At 46.6% G+C, this 20,912-nt stretch overlaps 5 protein-coding genes and 1 non-coding gene across 8 annotated transcripts; 4 read left to right on the forward strand and 2 right to left on the reverse strand.

Annotated features, from left to right (window-relative positions):
- Positions 1–980: 980 nt before the first annotated feature.
- LOC9633733 (armadillo repeat-containing protein 7) lies at positions 981–2,524 on the reverse strand. Of its 2 annotated transcripts, XM_024671225.1 has the most exons (9): positions 2,445–2,524; positions 2,362–2,392; positions 2,237–2,310; positions 2,087–2,180; positions 1,937–2,019; positions 1,823–1,877; positions 1,601–1,763; positions 1,491–1,545; positions 981–1,429 (listed from the first exon to the last, which is right to left on the reverse strand). In XM_024671225.1, the coding sequence occupies exons 1-7, from the start codon at positions 2,514–2,516 to the stop codon at positions 1,633–1,635; spliced, it is 540 nt and encodes a 179-aa protein (XP_024526993.1). In that variant the 5' UTR covers positions 2,517–2,524; the 3' UTR covers positions 981–1,429; positions 1,491–1,545; positions 1,601–1,632. The 2 variants fall into 2 exon arrangements, with proteins under 2 accessions (XP_024526993.1, XP_024526992.1); XM_024671224.1 differs by having other exon boundaries at positions 1,491–1,763.
- On the forward strand, positions 2,452–9,092 carry LOC9633734 (endoribonuclease Dicer homolog 1). Of its 2 annotated transcripts, XM_002966246.2 has the most exons (22): positions 2,452–2,508; positions 2,579–2,619; positions 2,800–3,279; positions 3,340–3,453; positions 3,502–3,712; positions 3,771–4,165; positions 4,210–4,396; positions 4,450–4,622; positions 4,686–4,808; positions 4,858–5,018; positions 5,071–5,304; positions 5,356–5,503; positions 5,565–5,747; positions 5,797–5,946; positions 6,000–6,095; positions 6,149–6,738; positions 6,785–6,885; positions 6,940–7,127; positions 7,177–8,112; positions 8,173–8,337; positions 8,393–8,760; positions 8,866–9,092. In XM_002966246.2, the coding sequence occupies exons 3-22, from the start codon at positions 2,815–2,817 to the stop codon at positions 9,068–9,070; spliced, it is 5,193 nt and encodes a 1,730-aa protein (XP_002966292.1). In that variant the 5' UTR covers positions 2,452–2,508; positions 2,579–2,619; positions 2,800–2,814; the 3' UTR covers positions 9,071–9,092. The 2 variants fall into 2 exon arrangements, with proteins under 2 accessions (XP_002966292.1, XP_024526991.1); XM_024671223.1 differs by having other exon boundaries at positions 6,785–7,127.
- A 57-nt stretch (positions 9,093–9,149) lies between these two features.
- LOC9652476 (pentatricopeptide repeat-containing protein At1g11290, chloroplastic) lies at positions 9,150–10,709 on the forward strand. The gene has a single exon (XM_002966247.2). It carries the CDS (start codon positions 9,150–9,152, stop codon positions 10,707–10,709), a length of 1,560 nt encoding a protein of 519 aa, XP_002966293.2.
- Positions 10,710–10,795: 86 nt separating this feature from the next.
- On the reverse strand, positions 10,796–12,173 carry LOC9652477 (U11/U12 small nuclear ribonucleoprotein 35 kDa protein). Its single transcript, XM_024671587.1, has 8 exons — positions 12,011–12,173; positions 11,850–11,947; positions 11,737–11,788; positions 11,619–11,689; positions 11,452–11,542; positions 11,311–11,386; positions 11,178–11,253; positions 10,796–11,123 (listed from the first exon to the last, which is right to left on the reverse strand). Exons 1-8 carry the CDS (start codon positions 12,144–12,146, stop codon positions 10,917–10,919), a joined length of 807 nt encoding a protein of 268 aa, XP_024527355.1. The 5' UTR covers positions 12,147–12,173; the 3' UTR covers positions 10,796–10,916.
- A 5,957-nt stretch (positions 12,174–18,130) lies between these two features.
- On the forward strand, positions 18,131–19,815 carry LOC112345138 (flavonoid 3'-monooxygenase-like). Its single transcript, XM_024671291.1, has 2 exons — positions 18,131–19,080; positions 19,121–19,815. Exons 1-2 carry the CDS (start codon positions 18,187–18,189, stop codon positions 19,742–19,744), a joined length of 1,518 nt encoding a protein of 505 aa, XP_024527059.1. The 5' UTR covers positions 18,131–18,186; the 3' UTR covers positions 19,745–19,815.
- A 26-nt stretch (positions 19,816–19,841) lies between these two features.
- On the forward strand, positions 19,842–19,915 carry TRNAN-GUU. The gene has a single exon. It is a non-coding gene; the product is annotated as a tRNA-Asn (tRNA).
- The last annotated feature ends 997 nt before the right edge of the window (positions 19,916–20,912 follow it).

Raw genomic sequence — 20,912 nt, forward strand, 5'->3', positions numbered from 1 at the left:
TATAAGTTTAAATGCAAACATTGCAATGCAACGCTGCTGGCTGCAAAAGTTTAACTCGTACTCTTTGTCCGCATGTGAGGGGTCTTTAGGGTGGCGGAACGTTAAAATCTTTGTGGCGCAAATAAATATCGTATAAAACACGTGCCCGTAATACGTATCCGAATAATCTCCATGTTGTTGGAGCAACATGCGATGAACAGTCGATTAGATATGCTACAAACCTTTTATATATAAATCTAGGGTTTGCACATGGGGGGGGCATTTGTTTTCTGGCTTGCCACTTGCAAAAGAAAGTGACGCTGGGGAATCGAAGAATCCTTCATGGATGGAAGATGCCCGTGGAATCGCGAGGAATCCGGACGAACAACATGACGCAAGACAAAGAGAGCGTACCAAGGAGGAACCAAGTTTGCTAATGATTTGGAATCAATTTAGGTAGTACTTGCCTTTGCCATCCCTCTTGTTATATTCGCCAGGAAAGCTCTCCCTTGTGGACACTCGAACCCCCAACCTCCTGGGTGGAATTTTACTGGGCTAAAGCTCGCAGTTTTACCAGTGAGTTGAGTTCTTGCGCACGAGGCGATGGCAGAGGTCAAAACCTGGGGGTAAACTCGTGCATGAGCTTGTTAACCCGCCAGTGCTACATAGATCATCTAAATCTAGTGACAACGCTAAATCTTCCCCACGCTGTTTTGTCCGCGGCGCCTGCACTGCTCTGGTCAGTGGTACCACGCTCAGCCAAATTCTTTTTAAAGCCTCTACATTTGTCAGCGGCCAGCAACCCGATCGGACACACGAGCAAAAGTGCCGCCTCGCAGCACAGGCCATTTAAAATATGCAAGAAACAAAAAATATAAAAAATATAAAAATTGTTGGAATCTCTCGCTTATTAAGCAAGGTCACTCTAAAATCATGCTCCACCTCTTTCGCTTCAATGAAACACGCGCGCGCGCCAAACGTATGGCGCGCCAATGCGTCCGTTGCTTGCGACGGGATTGATTACTTTAAAAAGTTTCCCAGCTTCCAGGGGAAACTTATGGATCCCAGCTTCCAGGGAAAACTTATGGAACTTTAGTTCTTCTTCGGGGATGGAGCTCAGATCTTCGGGTTGGATCTTCGTCCTGCCGCTGCTTCTAATCCTCGTGTTTACGTGCTTGGAAGGAACTTCACAGCGCACCGTGGCGGCCGCGAGCGATCGGGCACCGTGTTCCAACGAGAGGATGATTCCCGTGGCTGTGTTTTGCTTGCCTCTGATGGTTCCAAACGCGAGCAACTACAGGGAAGCCTTGCCTTTCTGCTGTCGATCCATGGCAAGCCTCAGCCCTGACTGCCTGTGCCTTGTCCTCACCACCAGAGTTCCTTGGCTTAACCCCGACTTACTGCTGAGCTTGCCAAATCTCTGTCAATTGTCTCTCAGCGACTGCAACCTCTAGTACAAAAGAAAAAAAAATCAATCCCAAAGCATTGTTTGGAGAAAGTTTTGCACTTACTTGGTAGCTGGAAACTGGGATCCATGATCATGATCGCTGACTGTGATCGCAACACCTTCCATCAAAGAAAATAAAAAACCTGCCAAATATCAAGATCCAAGCTTGCTTGCCTTGAGCGTTTTTTTACTAGCATCGTCGAAGGTTATTGCTCTGGAGATTTGCCTTGGATGTGTCTGTCAAGAAAGGCCTGCGCAGCGTTTCGGAAACGTACATTGACACATTCCAGCGCTGCGTAAGCTTTCATAGTCTCGATAACTGGAGGAGTTAAGATCTCTGGTAGAAACGAAAGAAGCTTGCGTTAAGCCGATGGAAGTTTCAGATTTGAGGCTCACCTTTTTCTGTCGAAGGCGTGCAGAGGTAGTATAGAGAAACGATCGCAGACAAGACCTGTTTTGGTTCTGGATTGGATTAAAAAACGCAGAAATAGAACGGTTTCGTCACTTCACCGTGTTCTCTACGTGGCTTGAGAGGCATGCAACGATCAAAGGAATGCCTTCGCAAGAAATGATCATCGAAGCGATTTGAGAGTCTGCGCAAACACGCTCTTTCTTGTTCGGTTTCCTTCAAAGCAGAAAGAGAAACGAAGCTCAGCTCACCAGGGGAGCAGTTGCAAATTCCACCGATCGCAAACTCAACCAATCTTTCGTTCGGTTCCGTCAAGCAATCCAAGAAAAGCTCCACAATATTGAGCTGCAAACAAAGTCCAAGAAACAGAATAAGAGAGATCCAGGGAACACACACTTTACCTCTCGAAAGTAGTCATAGTTGAATGGATCATACGCAAAATTCGCTAGATGGGCCACGATTTGCTCCTTGGAGCCTGAAACGCAATGTGTATCCACAGTCTCATTATCTCAAATCTGACTCTTACCCTTCCCTCCTTGGAATCGCGTCACAAGATCCTGGAAAACACGAGATCAAGAACCAATCGCTCCACATTGTCGATGTTCTAACCTGCAAGTACTGCCGCCGCGGAGTGCCATACCTTCCTTGGCGCTGCTTCTGCCGTTGAGCATCGGTAAACATAATTTAGGGTTTATCATAAAGCCCTCCTTGTTTGAAACGCTCCTGTCCTCTTTGTTTGCTAGGGCTGTGGATCCGGGAGCTCGGGCGCCGGCGACGAATGTAGGTGAGTTTCTTGATCCGCCCGGTATCGTGCCGATTCTTACCTCGGAAGCTGCCAATCGCGTCGCGGCCGGACGCGATCGGCTCCTTCTGATGTAAAAATCGGCGAGCTGGAGCTGGAGGGCTCGTTGGTTCACAGATTTCGTGAGTTTTCCCCTTAAAATCTTCACCAAAGTTGTCTTAGTTCTACTGCAGGACCATGGAGCCTCTCGATCGTAGAAGGCAGCCGGCTAAGAGGGTGTGCTACGAGAATAAAACACGGAGAAGGCATGGCGGCTGCAAGCGTGAACGAGAGCGAGATCCAGAGGAAGAAGGGGGACGAGAAAAACGAGCTTACCTTGAGAAGGACGCCGATGGAAGGAACGTTCTCAAGTTTGGGATACGTGTGCCGGCTGCTAGAGGAGGTGCTGATCCTGTCACGGAGCCGTCCACGCAGAATGGATCTGCTGGGAAAGCTGGCAAGGAAAAAGTTTGCGTGGAACAAGCTAGAGCTTATCAGCTGGAAGTTCTAAGTCAGGCCGAGGAGGGAAACACGATTGCTTTTCTTGAGACTGGCGCTGGGAAGACGCTCATCGCCGTGCTTCTGATGAAGAGAAAGGCCGAGCTGCTGCAGCGCAAGATACTTACAGTGTTTCTCGTCCCAAAAGTGCCTCTTGTGTATCAGGTAAGTTTCTGTGGAACCTGAGGATGCTTCTAAGTGCTTTGCTTTCTTTTACTTCTCCAGCAAGCAGAAGTTATTCGCGAGAGAACAAACTTCAATGTGGGACACTATTGCGGTGAAATGGTTCAGGATTTCTGGGATTCTAAAAGATGGCAACGAGAGTTCCAGTCCAAAGAGGTTTATAGTGTCTTGTTTTGTCGTGCTTATGCTCAAGACCTTCCACAGGTTCTCGTAATGACAGCCCAGATCTTGCTCAACATACTAAGGCACTCCATTGTGAGAATGGAGGATATAGATTTGTTGATACTGGACGAGTGCCATCACGCTGTTAAGAAACACCCGTACTCTCTCGTTATGTCGGAGTTTTATCATCTGGCTCCAAAAGAGAAGAGGCCTAAAATCTTTGGCATGACCGCCTCTCCAGTGAACTTGAAAGGTGAGGCTTAATTCTTTGTCTATCTTGAGTCGTAAGTTATCCTTATCCTACTGCCCAGGGGTTTCAAATCAAGAGGACTGCGCAGTTAAAATCAGGAATCTAGAGACTAAACTGGACTCCGTGGTTTGCACCATTCGTGATCGGAAGGAACTAGAAAAACACGTTCCTATGCCATCCGAAACCGTTGTAGAATATGACAAAGCCGCGGTGTTGTGGTCGCTTCGTGAGAAGATCAAGCAGATGAAGGAACAGGTGGAGGAAGCTTGCAGTGCGAGCTCCAAACGTACCAAATGGCAGTTTATGGGAGCCCGAGACGCAGGAGCAAGCGACGAGCTCCATTTTGTTTACGGGGTCGCTGAGCGCAAGGAAAGTGACGGCGCTGCCAACTTACTGCAGAAACTAAGATCTATCATTTTTTGTTTGGATGAACTTGGACAATGGTGCGCGTACAAGGTATGGTCTTTCGTCCTGCAACGGTAGCTGACTCTTGCTTACAGGTTGCATCTTCGTCCTTGGGGAATCTTCGACACGATGAAAGAACGGCCGATGTGAAGTACCAGGAGTTGTATTTGACGAAAATTGTAGACATGTTAAAATGTGATCTCCAACAAGGTGCCGCGAGCAGCAGCAAGCTTGAAGCGGTCCATGGAGATGTCGAGGAAGGGGAAGTAATTGATACGAACTGTGAGTTGATTTGCTACTGGACATCGAAATTATTCTATTTCTCGTCTTTTCAGCTCTTTCAGGCGGAGAACATTTTGACGAGGTTCTCGGGGCCGCTGTTGCAGATAAAAAGGTAACGCCTAAGGTTCAAAGTTTGATCCAGATACTTCGAAAATACGAACATGTCGACGACTTCCGTGCTATAATCTTTGTAGATCGAGTGGTTGCTGCTCTGACGCTACCTTGCGTAAGTTTTCACTTTATAGCGCGATATTGGTTTTCCTCGAAATAACAACCATGCCTTGTGTAGGTTTTGTCGGAGTTGCCATCACTGAAGTATGTGCGCAGTGGAAGTCTGGTCGGTCATAATAATTCTCAAGATGTGTCCACCAGACATATGCATGACAGTTTGTCTAAGTTTCGTGACGGAAGTGTAAGTTTCGCTTTAGTTTTTTTTTTCTGTTTACAGTGTACGCTTACAGCTTAACGTCTTGGTTGCCACGAGCGTTGCGGAAGAAGGACTGGATATTCGCCAGTGCAATGTAGTTGTTCGATTTGATCTTGCCAAAACGGTGCTGGCTTATATACAATCTCGTGGCCGTGCTCGAAAGCCCGGATCAGACTACATTTTGATGCTTGAAAAGTATGTTACTTTTGTTTGTTCCATTGTTGCTTACTTCTCTTTTTTCTTTCAGAGGAAATAAGGTTCATCAAAGTTTCCTTCGTAATGCTCGGAACAGTGAGGAAACATTACGAAAGGAGGCCACGGAAAGAACGAAACTCGATCCTTGGACAGAAGCGGCAATAGTCGCGTCTCTAGAAGATGGGAAAGGAGAAACGTATCAAGTTCCTTCAACTGGGGCAATGGTCACACTCAATTCAGCAGTTGGACTGATCCACTTCTATTGCTCTCAGCTTCCAAGTGACAGGTATTCTAAAACACGTCTTGTTCAAGTTTTTAAAACGTCGTTCTTTTGTAGATACTCGATTTTAAAACCGGAATTCGTTCTGACAAAGCATTCGACAGGAGATGTCGTTTACTTTTCTTGTAAGCTTCGGCTTCCTTCTAATGCTCCCGTGGAGTCTTTCGATGGACCCGTATGCTCAACTATGAAGGGAGCACAACAGGTAAGCATCCGTTTGAAAGTTGCTGGCTGTAAAAATGACGTGAGCGATTTTCCTGTTTAAGGCTGTGTGCTTGGAGGCATGCAAAAAGCTACACGAGATGGCAGCGTTTACAGATATGCTTTTGCCAGACACGGGTACATCAGACAAGTCCGACAAAGGCGAAGATAACGAAACTACAGATCCCATTCCAGGAACAGCTCGATATCGAGAGTATTTTCCTGAGGGGATTGCAGATTTTTTGAAGGTTCTTTTCTTGCTTTCAAATATTTTGTGTTTTTAGCTAGTAACTTCAGGGCGATTGGATCCTAAACACAAATTATTTGCTTTCTACGTCGCTATATATGTACATCATTCACTATTCGAACATTGGATTTTCAACTGATCCTCTTGTAACACAAACTTCTGATTTTGCGGTCCTCTTCGGCAGGGAAATGGATCCAGAAGTAAGACGAAACAACGTTTTAAGTCGTTTTATTCATAAAACTCGTTTGTACAGGTTTTGACGGCATCGGTAGATCTTTTCGTAGCACGAACACTAACTACACAAGCATCGTTAGTCTTTTCTGGAGTTCACCATATCACATCGTCAGAGGTAACGAGCCAAAAGCTCTTCCCAGTCTCATCAATTTTCTTCCTTCGATGCAGCTCACATTGTTGAAGGCATTTCACGTTCGACTTATGAGTATCGTTCTGGACGTGGATGTGGAACCTGCATCGACACCTTGGGATTCAAATAAAGCATACCTCTTCGTCCCATTAACATCAAGCTGCACAAAACAGATCGATTGGGCTCTAATGAACGAAGTTCTTGGTTCCCATGCATGGTCAAGTCCACTTCAGAGAGCAAGACCGGATGTTTTCCTGGGAACCAACGAGAGAGCCTTGGGTGGCGATAGAAGAGAATACGGCTTCAGCAAACTTCGATCCAACGGGGTTCAGAAGCATCCCACTTATGGGATTCGGGGAGCTGTGGCTGAGTTTGATGTTATCAAGGCTTCTGGGATAGCTCCTTTACGGGAAAAACTGGAGCCTGAAGGAAGACAGTTGCTGTTGGCCGATGGCTATGCTAATATGGACGAAATGGATGGTAAACTTGTCACTGCGGCTCATTCCGGGAAACGGTTCTACGTAGAATCCGTGATGAGGGAGATGACTGCCGAGTCTCCATTTCCACGCAAAGAAGGCTACCTGGGGTCGGTGGAGTACAGCTCGTATGCAGATTATTACGAGCAGAAGTAAGCAGTGAAATGTTGTAAGCTTAGAAACTAACTGCGTGTGCAGGTATGGAGTTCGTCTACATTGCCGGCACCAGCCTATGCTTCGCTGTCGTGGGGTTTCGCATTGCAAAAATCTTCTCTCGCCTCGGTTTAAACTACTAGAGAGTACGTTTTCTTCGTTTACAGTGTCGCTTTTAGCTGACTCTTGGTCTGCTGTAGGCTCGGAGGAACTCTCAGATAAAACGTACTACGTCATGTTACCTCCTGAGATTTGCCTTGTGCATCCTCTTCCAGGTTGCCTGGTTCGAGGAGCGCAGCGATTGCCTTCAGTGATGAAACGCGTGGAGAGCATTTTACTCGCAGTACAGCTGAAGCACGAGATTGGTTTTCCCATTCCAGCTGCGAAGGTGACCAACTTTTGTTTCAAACTTGACAATTCTTGACAATGTTTTTCAGGTTTTGGAAGCTTTGACGGCCGCATCTTGCCAAGAAACATTCTCCTACGAACGAGCCGAGCTTCTTGGAGATGCATATTTGAAGTGGGTCGTCAGTAGGAGACTCTTCATTAAGCATCCTAGAAAACACGAGGGTCAACTTACAAGGATGCGACAACAAACTGTCAGTAACATGGTACTCTACGAGTTCGCTATTTCGAAGAGCTTGCAGAGCTACATTCAGTCGGACAGATTTGCTCCTTCTCGTTGGGCTGCACCGGGAGTTCCTCCTGTCTTTGATGAAGATCTCAAGGACTCCAACTTAGACAATGAAGCAGCAGAGGTTCCCAAAGCTAGCGAGCATGAAGAGAGGTCTACCAAAAGCAGTGGAGAGGAAGAAGTTTTAGATGATTCAACGAGCTTGGAAGATGGCGAGGCTGAATGGGATTCAAGCTCCTACAGGGTTTTATCAAGCAAAACGTTGGCTGATGTGGTGGAAGCCTTGATAGGTGTTTATTACGTCGAAGGTGGTACTAAGGCAGCAGCTCATTTTATGAATTGGATCAGCATTCCAATCGACTATGACGAGGCTGAGGCTAATGCGGCAAGAGCTGGCTGCTCTGTCCCCGACTCGGTGATGAACAGCATCGACTTCGAGAAATTGGAGCTTGCCATTGGATACAAATTCCAGATGAAAAGCGTACTTGTGGAAGCTATATCTCACGCGTCTCGGCCATCAGCTGGAGTGCCGTGCTACCAGAGACTGGAGTTTGTGGGTGACGCCGTCCTAGATCATCTTATAACTCGGTATCTCTTCTTCCGCTACCAGGATTTGCCACCGGGACGTTTAACTGATCTACGCGCAGCAGCTGTAAACAACGAAAACTTCGCAAGGATATCCGTGAAGCACTCTTTTCACCTCCACTTGCGCCATGGATCGTCAGCGTTAGAGGCACAGGTGAGCTGACAAAAGCTTGGAAACTAAGTGTTGACGATGTGCTCTTTGTTGTTTTGGCAGATCAAAGATTTTGTGAAAGACATACAGTCCGAGCTCGACAAGCCTGGCATCAACTCTTTCGGGATTGGTGATTTCAAAGCTCCCAAAGTCCTAGGGGACATTCTAGAATCTATAGCCGGTGCAATATTTCTCGACACTGGTCTGGCCGCTGATGAAGTCTGGAAGGTAAGCTCGTTTACAATTCTCTGGTGCTCGCTTGAAAACTAGCATTGTCTTCCAGGTCTTCGAGCGCTTGCTCGAGCCAATGGTCACTCCAGACACCTTGCCGGTCCATCCCGTGAGAGAACTCCAAGAGAGATGCCAGCAGCAAGCCGAGGGACTGGAATACCGGGCCTCGAGAGAAGGAAGCATTGCGACAGTGGAGGTGTTCGTGGATGGCGTCCAGATTGGCTGCGCACAGAACACACAGAAGAAGATGGCGCAAAAGCTGGCTGCGAGGAACGCGTTGGCGGCGCTCAAGGAGAGGGACTCGCTTGAGGAAGAGAGCAACAAGGTGGCCAAGATGGAGAACGAAAAGGCCAACGCTTTCACAAGGCAGACGCTCAACGATATTTGCTTGCAGCGGCAGTGGCCAATGCCGCAGTACAGGTACTGTGAAGCTCTTCACTCTTCCCTCCTTTTCGATTTCCTTCCTCTTTGGATTAGATCGATTTCTCTGACGAGATTTTGGAACTTTGGTTCGTGCTTTGACAGGCTGCTGAGCGAGAGTGGACCGGCGCATGCCAAGAGATTTACTTACACTGTGCGTGTAAATACGAGGGAGCGCGGATGGACTGACGAATGCGAAGGCCAGGCGATGCCCAGCATGAAGAAAGCAAAGGACTCGGCGGCCTTGGTTTTGCTAGAGGTACTCAAACAGTGGGACGATATTGGGACAAAGGCACCCCTCAAGCCCTAATTTTAAAAATTTTAAATTCAAATAAGAATATGCTTCCCTAAAACCCTAAGTTTTATTTCAAATAGGGATATGCTTGCTAATGTCGCGGGACTCCATTGTCTCGTCCCTGCGGCAATGCGGGGACGCGATCGCTGGCAGGGCGATCCACGCGCGGATCCTCGCCGGTGGTTTCATCGGCGACACCTTCCTTGCGAATCTCCTCATCCAGATGTACGCGCGCTGCGGCAGCGTCGGCGAGGCGCGCGCAGTCTTCGATCGCCTGGCGCGGAAGAATCTCTTCTCCTGGACGCTGATGATCGCGGCGTATCACGACTGTGGATCCAGCGGCGACGCGATCGTCCTCTTCCGGGCCATGGCGCTCGACGGGGGATCGCGCCCCGACGCCGTACTGCTCGTCACCGTCCTGGGCGCCGTGGCGGCCGCGGGAACCCTAGCGCTGGGCGAGGCGATCCACGAGCAGATTGATGCCGCTGGTGGAAATCTCGACGTGTTCGTGGGATCGGCACTGGTGAGCATGTATGGGAGGCGCGGCAGCGTCGATCGCGCGGCCGCGGCGTTCGATCGCATCGAGGAGCGTAATATCGTTGCCTGGAACGCGATGCTCACGGCGTATGCCCAGGCCGGGGATCCAGCACCAGCGCTCCAGCTCGCGGCAGTTATGGATCTCGAAGGGCTGGATTTCACGGACGTGAGCTACATTTGCATCCTCGAAGCCTGCGCGCTCCTCGGATCGCTCCCGCGAGCGCGATCGATCTACCAGCGGGCGCTGGCGTCGGGATTGATCGCAGCGTTTCCAGCGGTGGGGAATTCCGCGGTGGACGCGCTGGCGCGGTGTGGCGGCGTGGAGGACGCGCGGTCGGCCTTCGAATCCATCGACTCCAAGACGGTGGTGTCGTGGACGGCGATGGTGGCGGCTTACGTCCAGCACGGCCGTGGCGGCGACGCCATCGCGATCTTCCGGCGGATGGACTTGGAGGGGTCCAAGCCCAACGAGGTGACGATGATCAACATCCTCGGCGCTTGCTCCGGCCCGGAGGATCTCGCGCGGGGGAGAGCTCTCAGCCGCCGTGTTCTTGGCAGCGGCCATGGCGGGGGAGTGATCGTGTCCAATTGCCTCATCGGCATGTATGGGCGATGCGGGAGCTCGGCCGAGGCGCTGGCGATCTTCGCCGCGATGCGCGACAGATCCACCGCGTCGTGGAACGCGGCCATAGCGGCAGTGGCGAGAGAGGGCGATTGGAGCAGGGTGTTCGAGCTCCATCGCGAGATGATAGGCGAGGGGGTAGCACCGGACGGGATCACTTCCACGGTGGTGCTCTACGCTTGCAGCCACTCCGGATCGCTGGAGCAAGGCTGCTGCTACTTCACACTGCTGGGACAGGACTTTGGGATCGATCGAGACGAGGGGCACTACAGCTGCTTGATCGACATGCTTGGGCGAGCGGGGAGAGTGAGGGAGGCGGAGGAGGTCATCGAGGAGATGCCATGCCCCGCCAGCTTCGTGGCCCGCAAGGCTTTGCTTGCGGCTTGCAGGACCCAGAGCAACGTGGACGTGGCGAGGAACGCCTTCCAGCTCCAGAGCGAGTCGGCGTCCTACGTGATGCTCTCGGACTTATTCCGGCAGCTCCAGAGAAGATGATCCCCTTGTAAGTTTTGCTCGTGATCACTTTTTGGTTCACAGAAAAAATGTCTAAGATCAGTCATGGATCGAAGGTACGAATGCTGTGTAAAAATCTCTTTTTTTCTCTGTTCATACAAAAGCATTTCCCATTCCAGACTAGCTACGCTGTGCTCGAAGGAGCAGTGAATTCACATCATGGCAGCGCGAAAGATCTTTCAGCTAAGGTCAGTGATGAGATCTCGAGCTTCTCTCGCGAGAATGCGAGCGTTCATCCCTGTGCCTTCCCTCACGGTGTCTCCCGTGCCTCTTGTGTTCCTCTCTTCTCCTTTTATCGTCTTTTCTATGGCGGTCTTCTTCCGTTTGTTCTTCGTGACGCGGTCTCTTGTCTTGCCGGTCCCGGGTTTCTGATTTTCTACGTGGAAGAGGAGGCACCTGACAAAGAAACCACCATCACTCGCGCTTTGAGAATAGATGGCTCTAGCGTACCTGATACCGCGACATATAGTTCGATGGCTCTGGAATTCCCAGTTTCTTCAGCTCCTCGCGAGGGATATTTTCGCGTCTGCAAGATAGAAAACGAAGTGGTTATTGACGAAAGAAGCAAATCCCGGTGCCTTACAGCGGAGCACGAAATGGACGATCGCGCCCGCCAAATCGTAGTTGCCCGGATTCCTTTTTGCCTCCTAAGCCTCCTCCTGCAAGGATGGACAATATCAGAACAAAAGAAAATGTAATTGTTGATATTTTTCCTCAAACTCACCAAGTCTGCGCGGTATCCATCCACGCATAAGCTGCTGCCGATTGTAGTCGACGATGATCTGGTTCCCATCAATGGTGATATTGTGGGCTGCCTGGAGAAAGGAGAAAAAGAAGCAAGATGGAATCAATCACTGAAACAAAAAACCAAACAAAAACGAGAAGTTCTACCTCGTAGGCATGTAGAAAATCCTTTTCGTTCTCAAACTCTACAAAGGCATAGCCCCGAGAAGCTCCGGTAACTGCATTCTTGTAAAACACCTCGTCTCTTTCATGGGATCGAACTCACCAATATGGCGGACAAGTCTCATGCTTTTCACAGCCCCATATTTGCTCATCACCTGCAAAGGAAGATCAAATAACTCGTGAAACACAAATGCTCAAGGTGTAGAAAAGACTCGCCTCTCGGAGAGTTTCTTCGGTGGTGTCACGAGACAATCGCCCAACAAACAGAGTACGATAGGGATCTCCCAGAGCTTTGGCGTCGCCAGTAGGATCATCTGCGTGAAAAACACTTGCGCGCATCAAGAGAGGCGGGAGAGAAAATAAGTCAAAGTACTCACAGAGGCCAGTGGTCCTGGCGATCATAGCCCGGTAGATGCCATTGTCGTGAGGGACAATGTCCGTGCCATCGATGCTGCCAGCCTGAATGGGATGATACACTGTCGCGTAGAACACCTCGCTCGTCCGTGGCGCCATTGCGCCCAACCCTAAATTCCACTCTGGAATTTGTGGAAAACCCTCTTCAAATGTACCACGGACAAAGGCTCTGTGATGCAAGAGCAAGCCATGCTAGCAAGCGAGAGATCATGGCGACAGAGGTGGCTGTAGTAATGAAGTAGCACCTGGAGAGAAAGATATCCTTATGGCCGTGCTTCATTATCAAATCAAGAGGAGCTGGTGAGCTTGCTCTCCATCCTCGGAGCAAGGAAATCACAAGTATTAGTATCTTTCTTGCATGTCACAGCGGCTATCTTTTGGTCGACCCGGAAGCAATCAAATTTGAAAAGTGGAAGCATTTTTCACAGTTGGCCTTCAAGCTTTCTTCCCGGAGGACTATAGAGCTATACTAGCATGTTTCCATGCAACTACCTAGAGACTGCATAACTCAAGAGAAGTGCATAACACAAGACAAGAGAAAAACCAGGCAAAACTCAGCGTCACTGCTTGCTGTTTCTTGGCAGAGAGAAATTGTGCTCTTCCCAGATGATGCCTCAGTCAATACAACCAAGCATGGCAAGTGTGATATTTCCTTCTTCTTTCCCATGAGCAAATTATTGCTCAGTGTACGATCCCTTGATCAAAATGCCCCGGTCTTTCAAGAACTCCAAGAAGAAGAAGAAGAGGATGTTCCACACGGTTCTGTCTGGTGCAAACGTCAAGAAAATATTTCTCAAAACCATGTATTCTAAAGCTCACCCAGGCTTGAACTTCAACAGTTCTAGAAGGTCGGGCACTAGGTGTATACAAAATGCTTTTATAAAATGATATTATAAAAACATTAAACTAGTATACAAATTTGTAGAAATCAAACAAAATAATATAAAATTTTAAATAAATTATTATTCTATTAAAACGGTGCTCGAAAATTCTGGGTGTATATGAAAGTAAAAATGCTTTTAAAGTTATTGTATACAATATGTAGAAAAATTATAAAGTAATATAGAAAAATTTACAATCTTATAGGTATTAGATAGAAGTTCATGTAAGAATTCTTAATCGAGCAAAAGGAAGCCTTCGGCACCTGGTGCCAAGCAACATCCTTAGATCCAAAGTGAAAGAGATCTCAGCAAAACTTCTATGGAGTATGGCAGAAAAGTTTAGTGCTACCTGGCTGTGTCTCCAATGTTCATGCCCACTCGAATCACCAGAGTTGAGGGACTCATCAAATCTCAATCCTTGCGTTTTAGTGAGAAGGTGTTGGATCTCTCTGAAAACCTGAAAGAGAAAAACTCATTTTGAATGGAAACTTCATAAAATCTTGCTCATCTTTCTGGAACACTCAATTGAGATATTCACAAGAAAACTTTGGAACTCCGAGATAGAATCAAGAGCTAGTAAATCCTAGTCTGATACAACTCCAGTGGGAAAGATGGGTTTTCAGATCATTTTCGAAAGACACAGAGTCAATCTAGATGAGCTTAATAAGGTTGAATTTGAATTGATTTGTGGAGAAACGATCAAAACATGAGGGAATGCTTGGCAGGCCTGAAGTGCCTGCTGCTAAGAAGCTGGCCGAGATCATCCACACTTCCCTCAAAATTCACCAGAAAAACCAGAGTCACTTCAAAACGTTTACAGTAGTCTTTGCACATAAGGAAATATCCATCTGTAGGAAACCACCAAAACATTTTATGCTAGCAAGGTAATCTGGTCGTTTCTAGGTTTGCTTATCACATGCTGTCCCAGTCCAAAGAAGTATTGCTGCAAATAAATTCTAGGAACAGTCACAATAATCAAATTGAAGAATTACAAAACCTGAGAAAGAATTGGAAAGATTCATGCAATGTCCTCTTTACAGCATGGATGAATCAGAAAGTTAATTCGGATTCTATGAGAGGAGCTAGTTTGCTCGTGTCGAAAAACACGACAACAAGCCAAACAACTAACCTGACATTCAACAAGCCAGCATAAGCGCTCTGCTGGCTCCTAATTTGCAAATTGTACAAGCATCATCCGGGGATTTAGCTTGCCGCCTTAAAACTGGAGAAAAAAACTAAATTACACATGATAAACACCAGCGCATACGGAATAATGCGCGTCGTACGGACCGGAGAAGAAAGGTGAGGTGTCTGATGATCGCCCTTTGCTAGGCTTGGATGGCATTGGCATTGTTCTTTCTCTTGCTGCGTTCTGTCTATTGTGAGCTCCTAGCAACAAGATCTAGAGAGAGCTCTTCCAGAAATATTGATGCTCCAGAACTGACAAATATATCTTTAATACGTTTGTATACATGCAAATTTACCCTTAAAAATATCTTAGTAATGTAAATGGTATCTTGAAAAGAAAACCAACATTTTCAAGATACCAGTTTGTATCGTCCTGTCTGCCGGTGCCACTCAAGGTTTCCGGATATAATATGAGACAAGCCTTCCAGGTAAGCCTCCATTGCACCATTGTAGCAGCTTGATCTTCTGATATTCTCGCACAGCTTCTTGAATCGATGCTCGATACTCTGCACCAGTTTTTGAACTTTGTCGGCTGCATACTCGAAAGAAAAGCCCTTTGAATCCGAATTGCCGCATGGACGATATTGAACTGAGTATCGCCAGTTGCACTGTCCACCAGGAAGCAAAACAAGTCGTTGACACAACTTACGTGGTCTGCAACCAGACTTTCAGCCTCTTGGAGGTCCTGATTTGAAATGGCGTCGTCCTGGAGTTCGAATCCCATGCCATACTCCATTAGAGTTTCCATAACAAATACACCAACTAACATGCGACGGTGAGCCAGCAGCTCCTCCAAGCCCATCACCGTTTTCAGATTCCTTAGCCTCACCTGATTCACACTTGCCTTCAACAGCTCGGACACTCTGTTGGCAAATCGCTGGTACTGCTTGAGTGGCATATCTGCACGTAGATCATTCCACATATCACAGAACCGTGGAAATTCCATATCTGCCACGGGTTCCGGGGCATGGATTATGCCAAGGTAGCTATCAACAAGCCTCTTGGCACCTCCCAAGTCAGCTCCCAGGCCCTGCAAGTCGTCAAGGATATCATCAACATGGAAGCACCAACAGGCAAGCTTGCACATATTCTCAATTCTGGCATCATCAGCAACAGGGATCAAAATGCAAGTGGCTAGAACTCTTTTCTCAGCAGCAAGGCATTTCCTACTTTCGGGTTCCCTTCACCATGCCCAGGCTCCAAAGTTGCAGCCCAATCTTCCAAGCCTGGACGAATGAAAGAATACAGAGGGTGGCACTTCACAGGGAACGAACACTGCACATTTGGAACGAAATCGTAGGGAGCCATTGGAAACCACACAACAAGCAAGCTCAAAATGCACTCGCAAATGGACACTGGGTTTTCCTGAACTTTCCATCTTCACAGACCTCCTCTTTATAATAGCGTAGGTAGCCGGACTGTTGTTTGGATGGTGAGGGCCTTCCAAAGTCTTAGTGCTGGAGGACATTTACTCCGTCCAGCACGAGCAAACTATAAGGCTGGACCACTTTGTGTTAAAAGTAGAGGTTCTAACTTCACTGCAATTGGCCAGAAATTTGTTCAGTACTAATTTCTGTGAAGTTCGAACCTCTAGTTTTAGCACAAAGTGGTCCAGCACTTTATTGGGTAGGTAGGAAACATGAAAAACATAAACATCGTTGAAAGGGATGTATGGCTCTTAGAGGTAGACATGGCAACTTTAGGAGTCCCGTAAGTCCAGAGTGGTTATGTGGTTCAGGTTAACCTTAATAGAAACAATTGAAAGTAGAAAAGTTGGTGGAGCATTTAATATCTAAAATCATTGTTGCGCTTGAAATTATTTTAAATAAGAATATATTTTATAATGCGTGGGTGGGATATGACTAATACCAAAATCATGTTCTTATATTTTATTTGATTTAATTATATAAACTATTTGGACATTTATTTAAGAAAAAAAGAAGATTTTTTTAGGGATAAAGGTTTGAGTAATATAAAAAACCATTGATAAAGTAAGTTGCACTCTAAAGGATGAAAAAACTTCTCCTATAAGTTTCATTAAACACAATTTGTTATGTGATGTTAATGATTATAATTTTTCCCTCTATGAATGTTTTGCTAACCTGCCAATTGATAATGACCATAAATGTTTTATTCTATTTTTCCTCTCATTCACCTGACTCTTTAAGTTTTTTATTGATTTGCTTAAGCAAATCTGTAGGGGAGTGCAATGCCTAGAATATGCTTGAATATTCTAGGATATTCTACCATCTGATAGTTGTTATTCATTGATTAATTTGTATTTATAATTTATAAATTTTTCTAAACACTTTCTAGTATATTCTACCATCTAATAGTTGACATTCAATAAGATTAATCCTGTGTTTATAAATTATAAATATGTTTTAAATAATAAACTTCCATTTGATTAATTGAATTAATACATAAAATCAAGCAAACCAAGCATTGCTACATGTAACATGCACAATTTTTGGTTTGCTTAAGCAAACCTATAGGGGACTGGGATGGTAGTGGATATACTTAAAATATGCTTGGATATTCTAGTATATTCTACCATTTAACAGTTGTTATTCATTTAGATTAATCTTGTATTTATAATTTATAAACATGTTTATAATTTATAAACTTTCTTAAACCTTTTCTAGTATATTCTTTTTTATTCTACCATCTAATGGTTGATATGCAATAAAATTAATCTTGTATATATATGTCTGAAGATCATGCTCTGACAAGGGAATGCTTATAATTATAAACTTTATTTGATCAATTGGATTAATAAGTAATAATAACACTAGTATTAAGAAAACTAAGCGTTGTTACATGCAACACGTAACAATTTATTATTTATTTATTAGTTTTTTATTTAGATAATTTGTTGATCCTTAGATATTTTCATTGTTTTTGTGATGCTTTTTCTTTAAAAATGCATATAAATAGAAAAACTATTATCACCAAAAATCATGATAACTTGATGCAGTTATAATATTGATCTTCTTTTATATGAAAGATTGGTATTTCAAGTGTTTTTTCAGATTCTATTTGTTATTCTATAATCCTCAGGCAAGCAGCAATACAATTCCCAGTATTACAATGCCTTCTACATAATCATTCATTGACGCAACAATCTATTACAATAAGGAGGAGTTGCCGAACTTTTTGGGCCGCTGGATCCAGCCAATCACAGCTGTCCGATGGGGTGTTATTTTTTTAACCATGCGAATAATCGTGTCAAAACAAGCACAGGGTCTACTTCCCCACTGCCAAGAGCGTTACTTGGAGGCTAGAAGAGAGTGTTTCCGCGGGTGTTGGAGTTTCTATATGGGAGATTGGCCAAGGCTTGGAGCATTTCTTCGACCTCTTGTAAAAATGTCTTGCGTGGTATCATTAAAATTCCAAACCATCTGAGGAATTACGATGCAACAGTTGTCTAGATCTTGTCAACTATGGCCATGGCCGCGGACGCAATTCCACTCACCCAGAAGCGGAGCGTTTTCTCAGCTCCAGCAGCGCTATCCCTGCCACTTTGATTTCATTCCATTCTCGTCGGGCAGGAGAGTTTGTCCTGACTATCCACTGGCGATGAGATCGTTTTACGTGGCCAAGTTTGCTCCAGGCATTCGGTTGGCGTCCTGCTAACCCGGGCGGGATCGACATGGAAGAGTCCACGGCAAGTATGGCGATGAAGCTCAATGCCGCCTTGCTTGTAAACCCGGTTCGATCAAAATATCATTTAGACATCTGTTTAGGATCAATTTGTTAAGGTGGTGGAGCTATTGTTGGCGACCAATTCTTGGAGCTTCTGATCCCGGGATTGCACTACTTTAAGTTTCAAAACAAACACAGGTTCCCCACTGCCAAGAGCGTTTCTTCCAGGCTAGAAGAGAGTGTTTCCGTGGGCGTTGGAGTTTCTATATGGGAGGCTTGGAGAATCTCTTCGACCTCCTGTCAAAATGTCTTTGACTGGTATTATTAAAAATTTAAACCATGTACGGGGCCATCCAGCGGAGACGGCAAGGTGCCTTGCGAACCCCGCCCACCGGGGTCTTCGTTGATCCTAAGTTCTCTACAATATGGCCATGGCCATGGAGATCCAGACCTTTGAAGCAATGGACTTAGGTGTGGCTTTGTTCGTCCTGGGCATCAGCTGGATCACACTATCACTCCTCATAGGGAGAATTCGATCGTCGCAACAGCGGCGGCTCCCTCCAGGTCCATTCTCTTTCCCCATTTTTGGAGCGCTCTTCTCCCTCGAGGAGCCACTCCACCAGCACTTTGCAAAGATCAGCAAGAAGTATGGGCCGATTGTCTACCTCAAGATCGGAATGGCCCCGTTCGTGGTGGTGAGCAACAACGAAATGGCTGCACAGGTTCTTAAGACCCACGATCTCGAGTTTGCAAGCCGGCCGGACGACGAGTTCTTTCGGATCATCAGCCACGACTGGAACGATCTCATCCTCGGGCCTATAGGTGATAAGTGGAAGACCATGAGGAGGATTTGCAGCACACACCTGTTTAGCAACAGTATGCTCAAGACAAGCGCAGGATTCCGGGAGTCGGAAATGAAGCATACAGTCAAGTCCATTTTCCAGCAATCCGAGACAACGATCAATTTGCAAGAGGTTTTCAGTAGTCTCTTGTCGAATTCGCTATGCCTGGTTCTTTTTAGCGAGCGGGGGCTGGAGGTCATGGATCTCAGCCAGAAGATATCATCTCTAAGCTTGCACCTGAACATCGGTGCCCTGCTTCCGGCACTTGACGGGCTGGATCTCCATGGAGTCTACAAGAAACTCAACAGGGAGCTCATGCCCCGCCTGAAGCTCTTGCTGGAAGATCAAATCGACAAGCATCGACGCAGAAAAGATCAAGCTGGGGACGGGTTCGTCCCTCGAGACTTCACTGACGTTCTTATATCTCTCGAGGACAAGGATAAATTGCCAGACATTTCCATTTTGGCACTGCTCTGGGTAAGTTTTACCAGCATCGTGATTTCACTTCTTGGGACAGGACATGGTTGTTGCAGGGTTGGAAACTTCACTAGTGACGCTCGAGTGGACAATGGCGGAGCTCATAAACCATCCCCGTGTCGTGTCCAAGACTCAAGACGAACTGGACAGCGTTGTAGGGAGAGCCCGCGCGGTGCAAGAGTCCGATCTTCCAAACCTTCCATACATCGATGCCATTGTCAAGGAATCACTGCGTCTCCACCCGGCGGCCCCACTGGGAGTTCCTCACAAGAATCTCAAGCCCGTCAACCTGGGCGGCTACACCATCCCCGCCGGCTGCAAGGTTCTCGTCAACATATGGGCCATCGGACGCGATCCCGCTCGCTGGTCCGACCCAGGAACGTTCCAGCCGGAGCGTTTTCTCGGCTCCAGCAGCGCCATCAACGGGCAGAACTTTGATTTCATCCCATTCTCATCGGGCAGGAGAGTGTGTGCCGGCTATCCACTGGCGATGAGATCGATCGCGTTTTACGTGGCCAGTTTGCTCCAGGCATTTAATTGGCGTCCTGCTAACCCGGGCGGGATCGACATGGAAGAGCGCACGAGAAGTATAACGATGAAGCTCGATGCTGACTTGCTCGTGAACGCTTCCATCAGGCTCGATCAAAATATAATTTGCAGCTGAGCTTTAGGCATGCGATGAAACTGTTTAGCGTTGAGATCGCGCGTTAATAAATTTAACTATTTATTATTAAACTTTAAGTTCTTTATTAATAATATAAGCTGGACTAGCTCATCAAGTTAGAGCGTGTGGCTGTTAACCACAAGGTCAGAGGTTCGAATCCTCTTTCCAGCGTAAGACTCTGATAGCCAATGGAGGCAGCCAAACTGCATGGGGTAGGAAGGCGCTGCAACACATGTCACATGCCGATGTGTTGGATCGTGATTGCGGCTGTTATCTGGGCATTGAGATTGCTCGAGCACCAGCAGCAGCCCAAGGAGAAGTTGATTTCCAAAAGGATTGATTCTTTCTATGAGAGCTTCAACTTCAGTGGAAGGAGAAGTTGTGGATGACAGCTTGTTCCTGGGGAACAGCTGTGCTGGAAAAGAAGGAATCTCGAGCAAAAGGATTGATTCTTTCTATGAGAGCTTCAACTTCAGTGGAAGGAGAAGTTGTGGATGACAGCTTGTTCCTGGGGAACAGCTGTGCTGGAAAAGAAGGAATCTCGAGCAAAAGGATTGATTCTTTCTATGAGAACTTCAACTTCAGTGGAAGGAGAAGTTGTGGATGACAGCTTGTTCCTGGGGAACAGCTGTGCTGGAAAAGAAGGAATCTCGAGCAAAAGGATTGATTCTTTCTATGAGAGCTTCAACTTCAGTGGAAGGAGAAGTTGTGGATGAAGAGGCAATTTGTGCCTCTGTTGCAGTAGCTCGACAATAGTTTGTTCCTGAGGAACAGCTGTGCTGGAAAAGAAGGAATCTCGAGCAAAAGGATTGATTCTTTCTATGAGAGCTTCAACTTCAGTGGAAGGAGAAGTTGTGGATGACAGCTTGTTCCTGGGGAACAGCTGTGCTGGAAAAGAAGGAATCTCGAGCAAAAGGATTGATTCTTTCTATGAGAGCTTCAACTTCAGTGGAAGGAGAAGTTGTGGATGACAGCTTGTTCCTGGGGAACAGCTGTGCTGGAAAAGAAGGAATCTCGAGCAAAAGGATTGATTCTTTCTATGAGAGCTTCAACTTCAGTGGAAGGAGAAGTTGTGGATGAAGAGGCAATTTGTGCCTCTGTTGCAGTAGCTCGACAATAGTTTGTTCCTGAGGAACAGCTGTGCTGGAAAAGAAGGAATCTCGAGCAA

This window comes from Selaginella moellendorffii, unplaced genomic scaffold (genome assembly GCF_000143415.4).
Source record: "Selaginella moellendorffii unplaced genomic scaffold, v1.0 SELMOscaffold_7, whole genome shotgun sequence".
NCBI classification, from domain to species: domain Eukaryota; kingdom Viridiplantae; phylum Streptophyta; class Lycopodiopsida; order Selaginellales; family Selaginellaceae; genus Selaginella; species Selaginella moellendorffii.

What these genes read in the sequence shown, in the direction of transcription:
- LOC9652476 (XM_002966247.2), top strand. Translation starts at nt 9,150, where the DNA reads ATGTCGCGGGACTCCATTGTCTCGTCCCTGCGGCAATGCGGGGACGCG.
- LOC9633733 (XM_024671225.1), bottom strand. Translation starts at nt 2,516, where the DNA reads ATGTTTACCGATGCTCAACGGCAGAAGCAGCGCCAAGGAAGGTATGGC. An exon ending in CGCGGCGGCAGTACTTGCAG is followed by an intron (nt 2,393 to 2,444) that starts GTTAGAACATCG and finishes CGTGTTTTCCAG; the next exon opens with GATCTTGTGACGCGATTCCA. An exon ending in CACGCCTTCGACAGAAAAAG is followed by an intron (nt 1,764 to 1,822) that starts GTGAGCCTCAAA and finishes CGTTTCTACCAG; the next exon opens with AGATCTTAACTCCTCCAGTT.
- LOC112345138 (XM_024671291.1), top strand. Translation starts at nt 18,187, where the DNA reads ATGGCCATGGCCATGGAGATCCAGACCTTTGAAGCAATGGACTTAGGT. An exon ending in CCATTTTGGCACTGCTCTGG is followed by an intron (nt 19,081 to 19,120) that starts GTAAGTTTTACC and finishes TTCTTGGGACAG; the next exon opens with GACATGGTTGTTGCAGGGTT.
- LOC9652477 (XM_024671587.1), bottom strand. Translation starts at nt 12,146, where the DNA reads ATGGCGCCACGGACGAGCGAGGTGTTCTACGCGACAGTGTATCATCCC. An exon ending in CCGAAGAAACTCTCCGAGAG is followed by an intron (nt 11,789 to 11,849) that starts GCGAGTCTTTTC and finishes CTTCCTTTGCAG; the next exon opens with GTGATGAGCAAATATGGGGC. An exon ending in GAGACTTGTCCGCCATATTG is followed by an intron (nt 11,690 to 11,736) that starts GTGAGTTCGATC and finishes ACAAGAATGCAG; the next exon opens with TTACCGGAGCTTCTCGGGGC.
- LOC9633734 (XM_024671223.1), top strand. Translation starts at nt 2,815, where the DNA reads ATGGAGCCTCTCGATCGTAGAAGGCAGCCGGCTAAGAGGGTGTGCTAC. An exon ending in CTCTCCAGTGAACTTGAAAG is followed by an intron (nt 3,713 to 3,770) that starts GTGAGGCTTAAT and finishes CCTACTGCCCAG; the next exon opens with GGGTTTCAAATCAAGAGGAC. An exon ending in CTAAGTTTCGTGACGGAAGT is followed by an intron (nt 4,809 to 4,857) that starts GTAAGTTTCGCT and finishes GTACGCTTACAG; the next exon opens with CTTAACGTCTTGGTTGCCAC.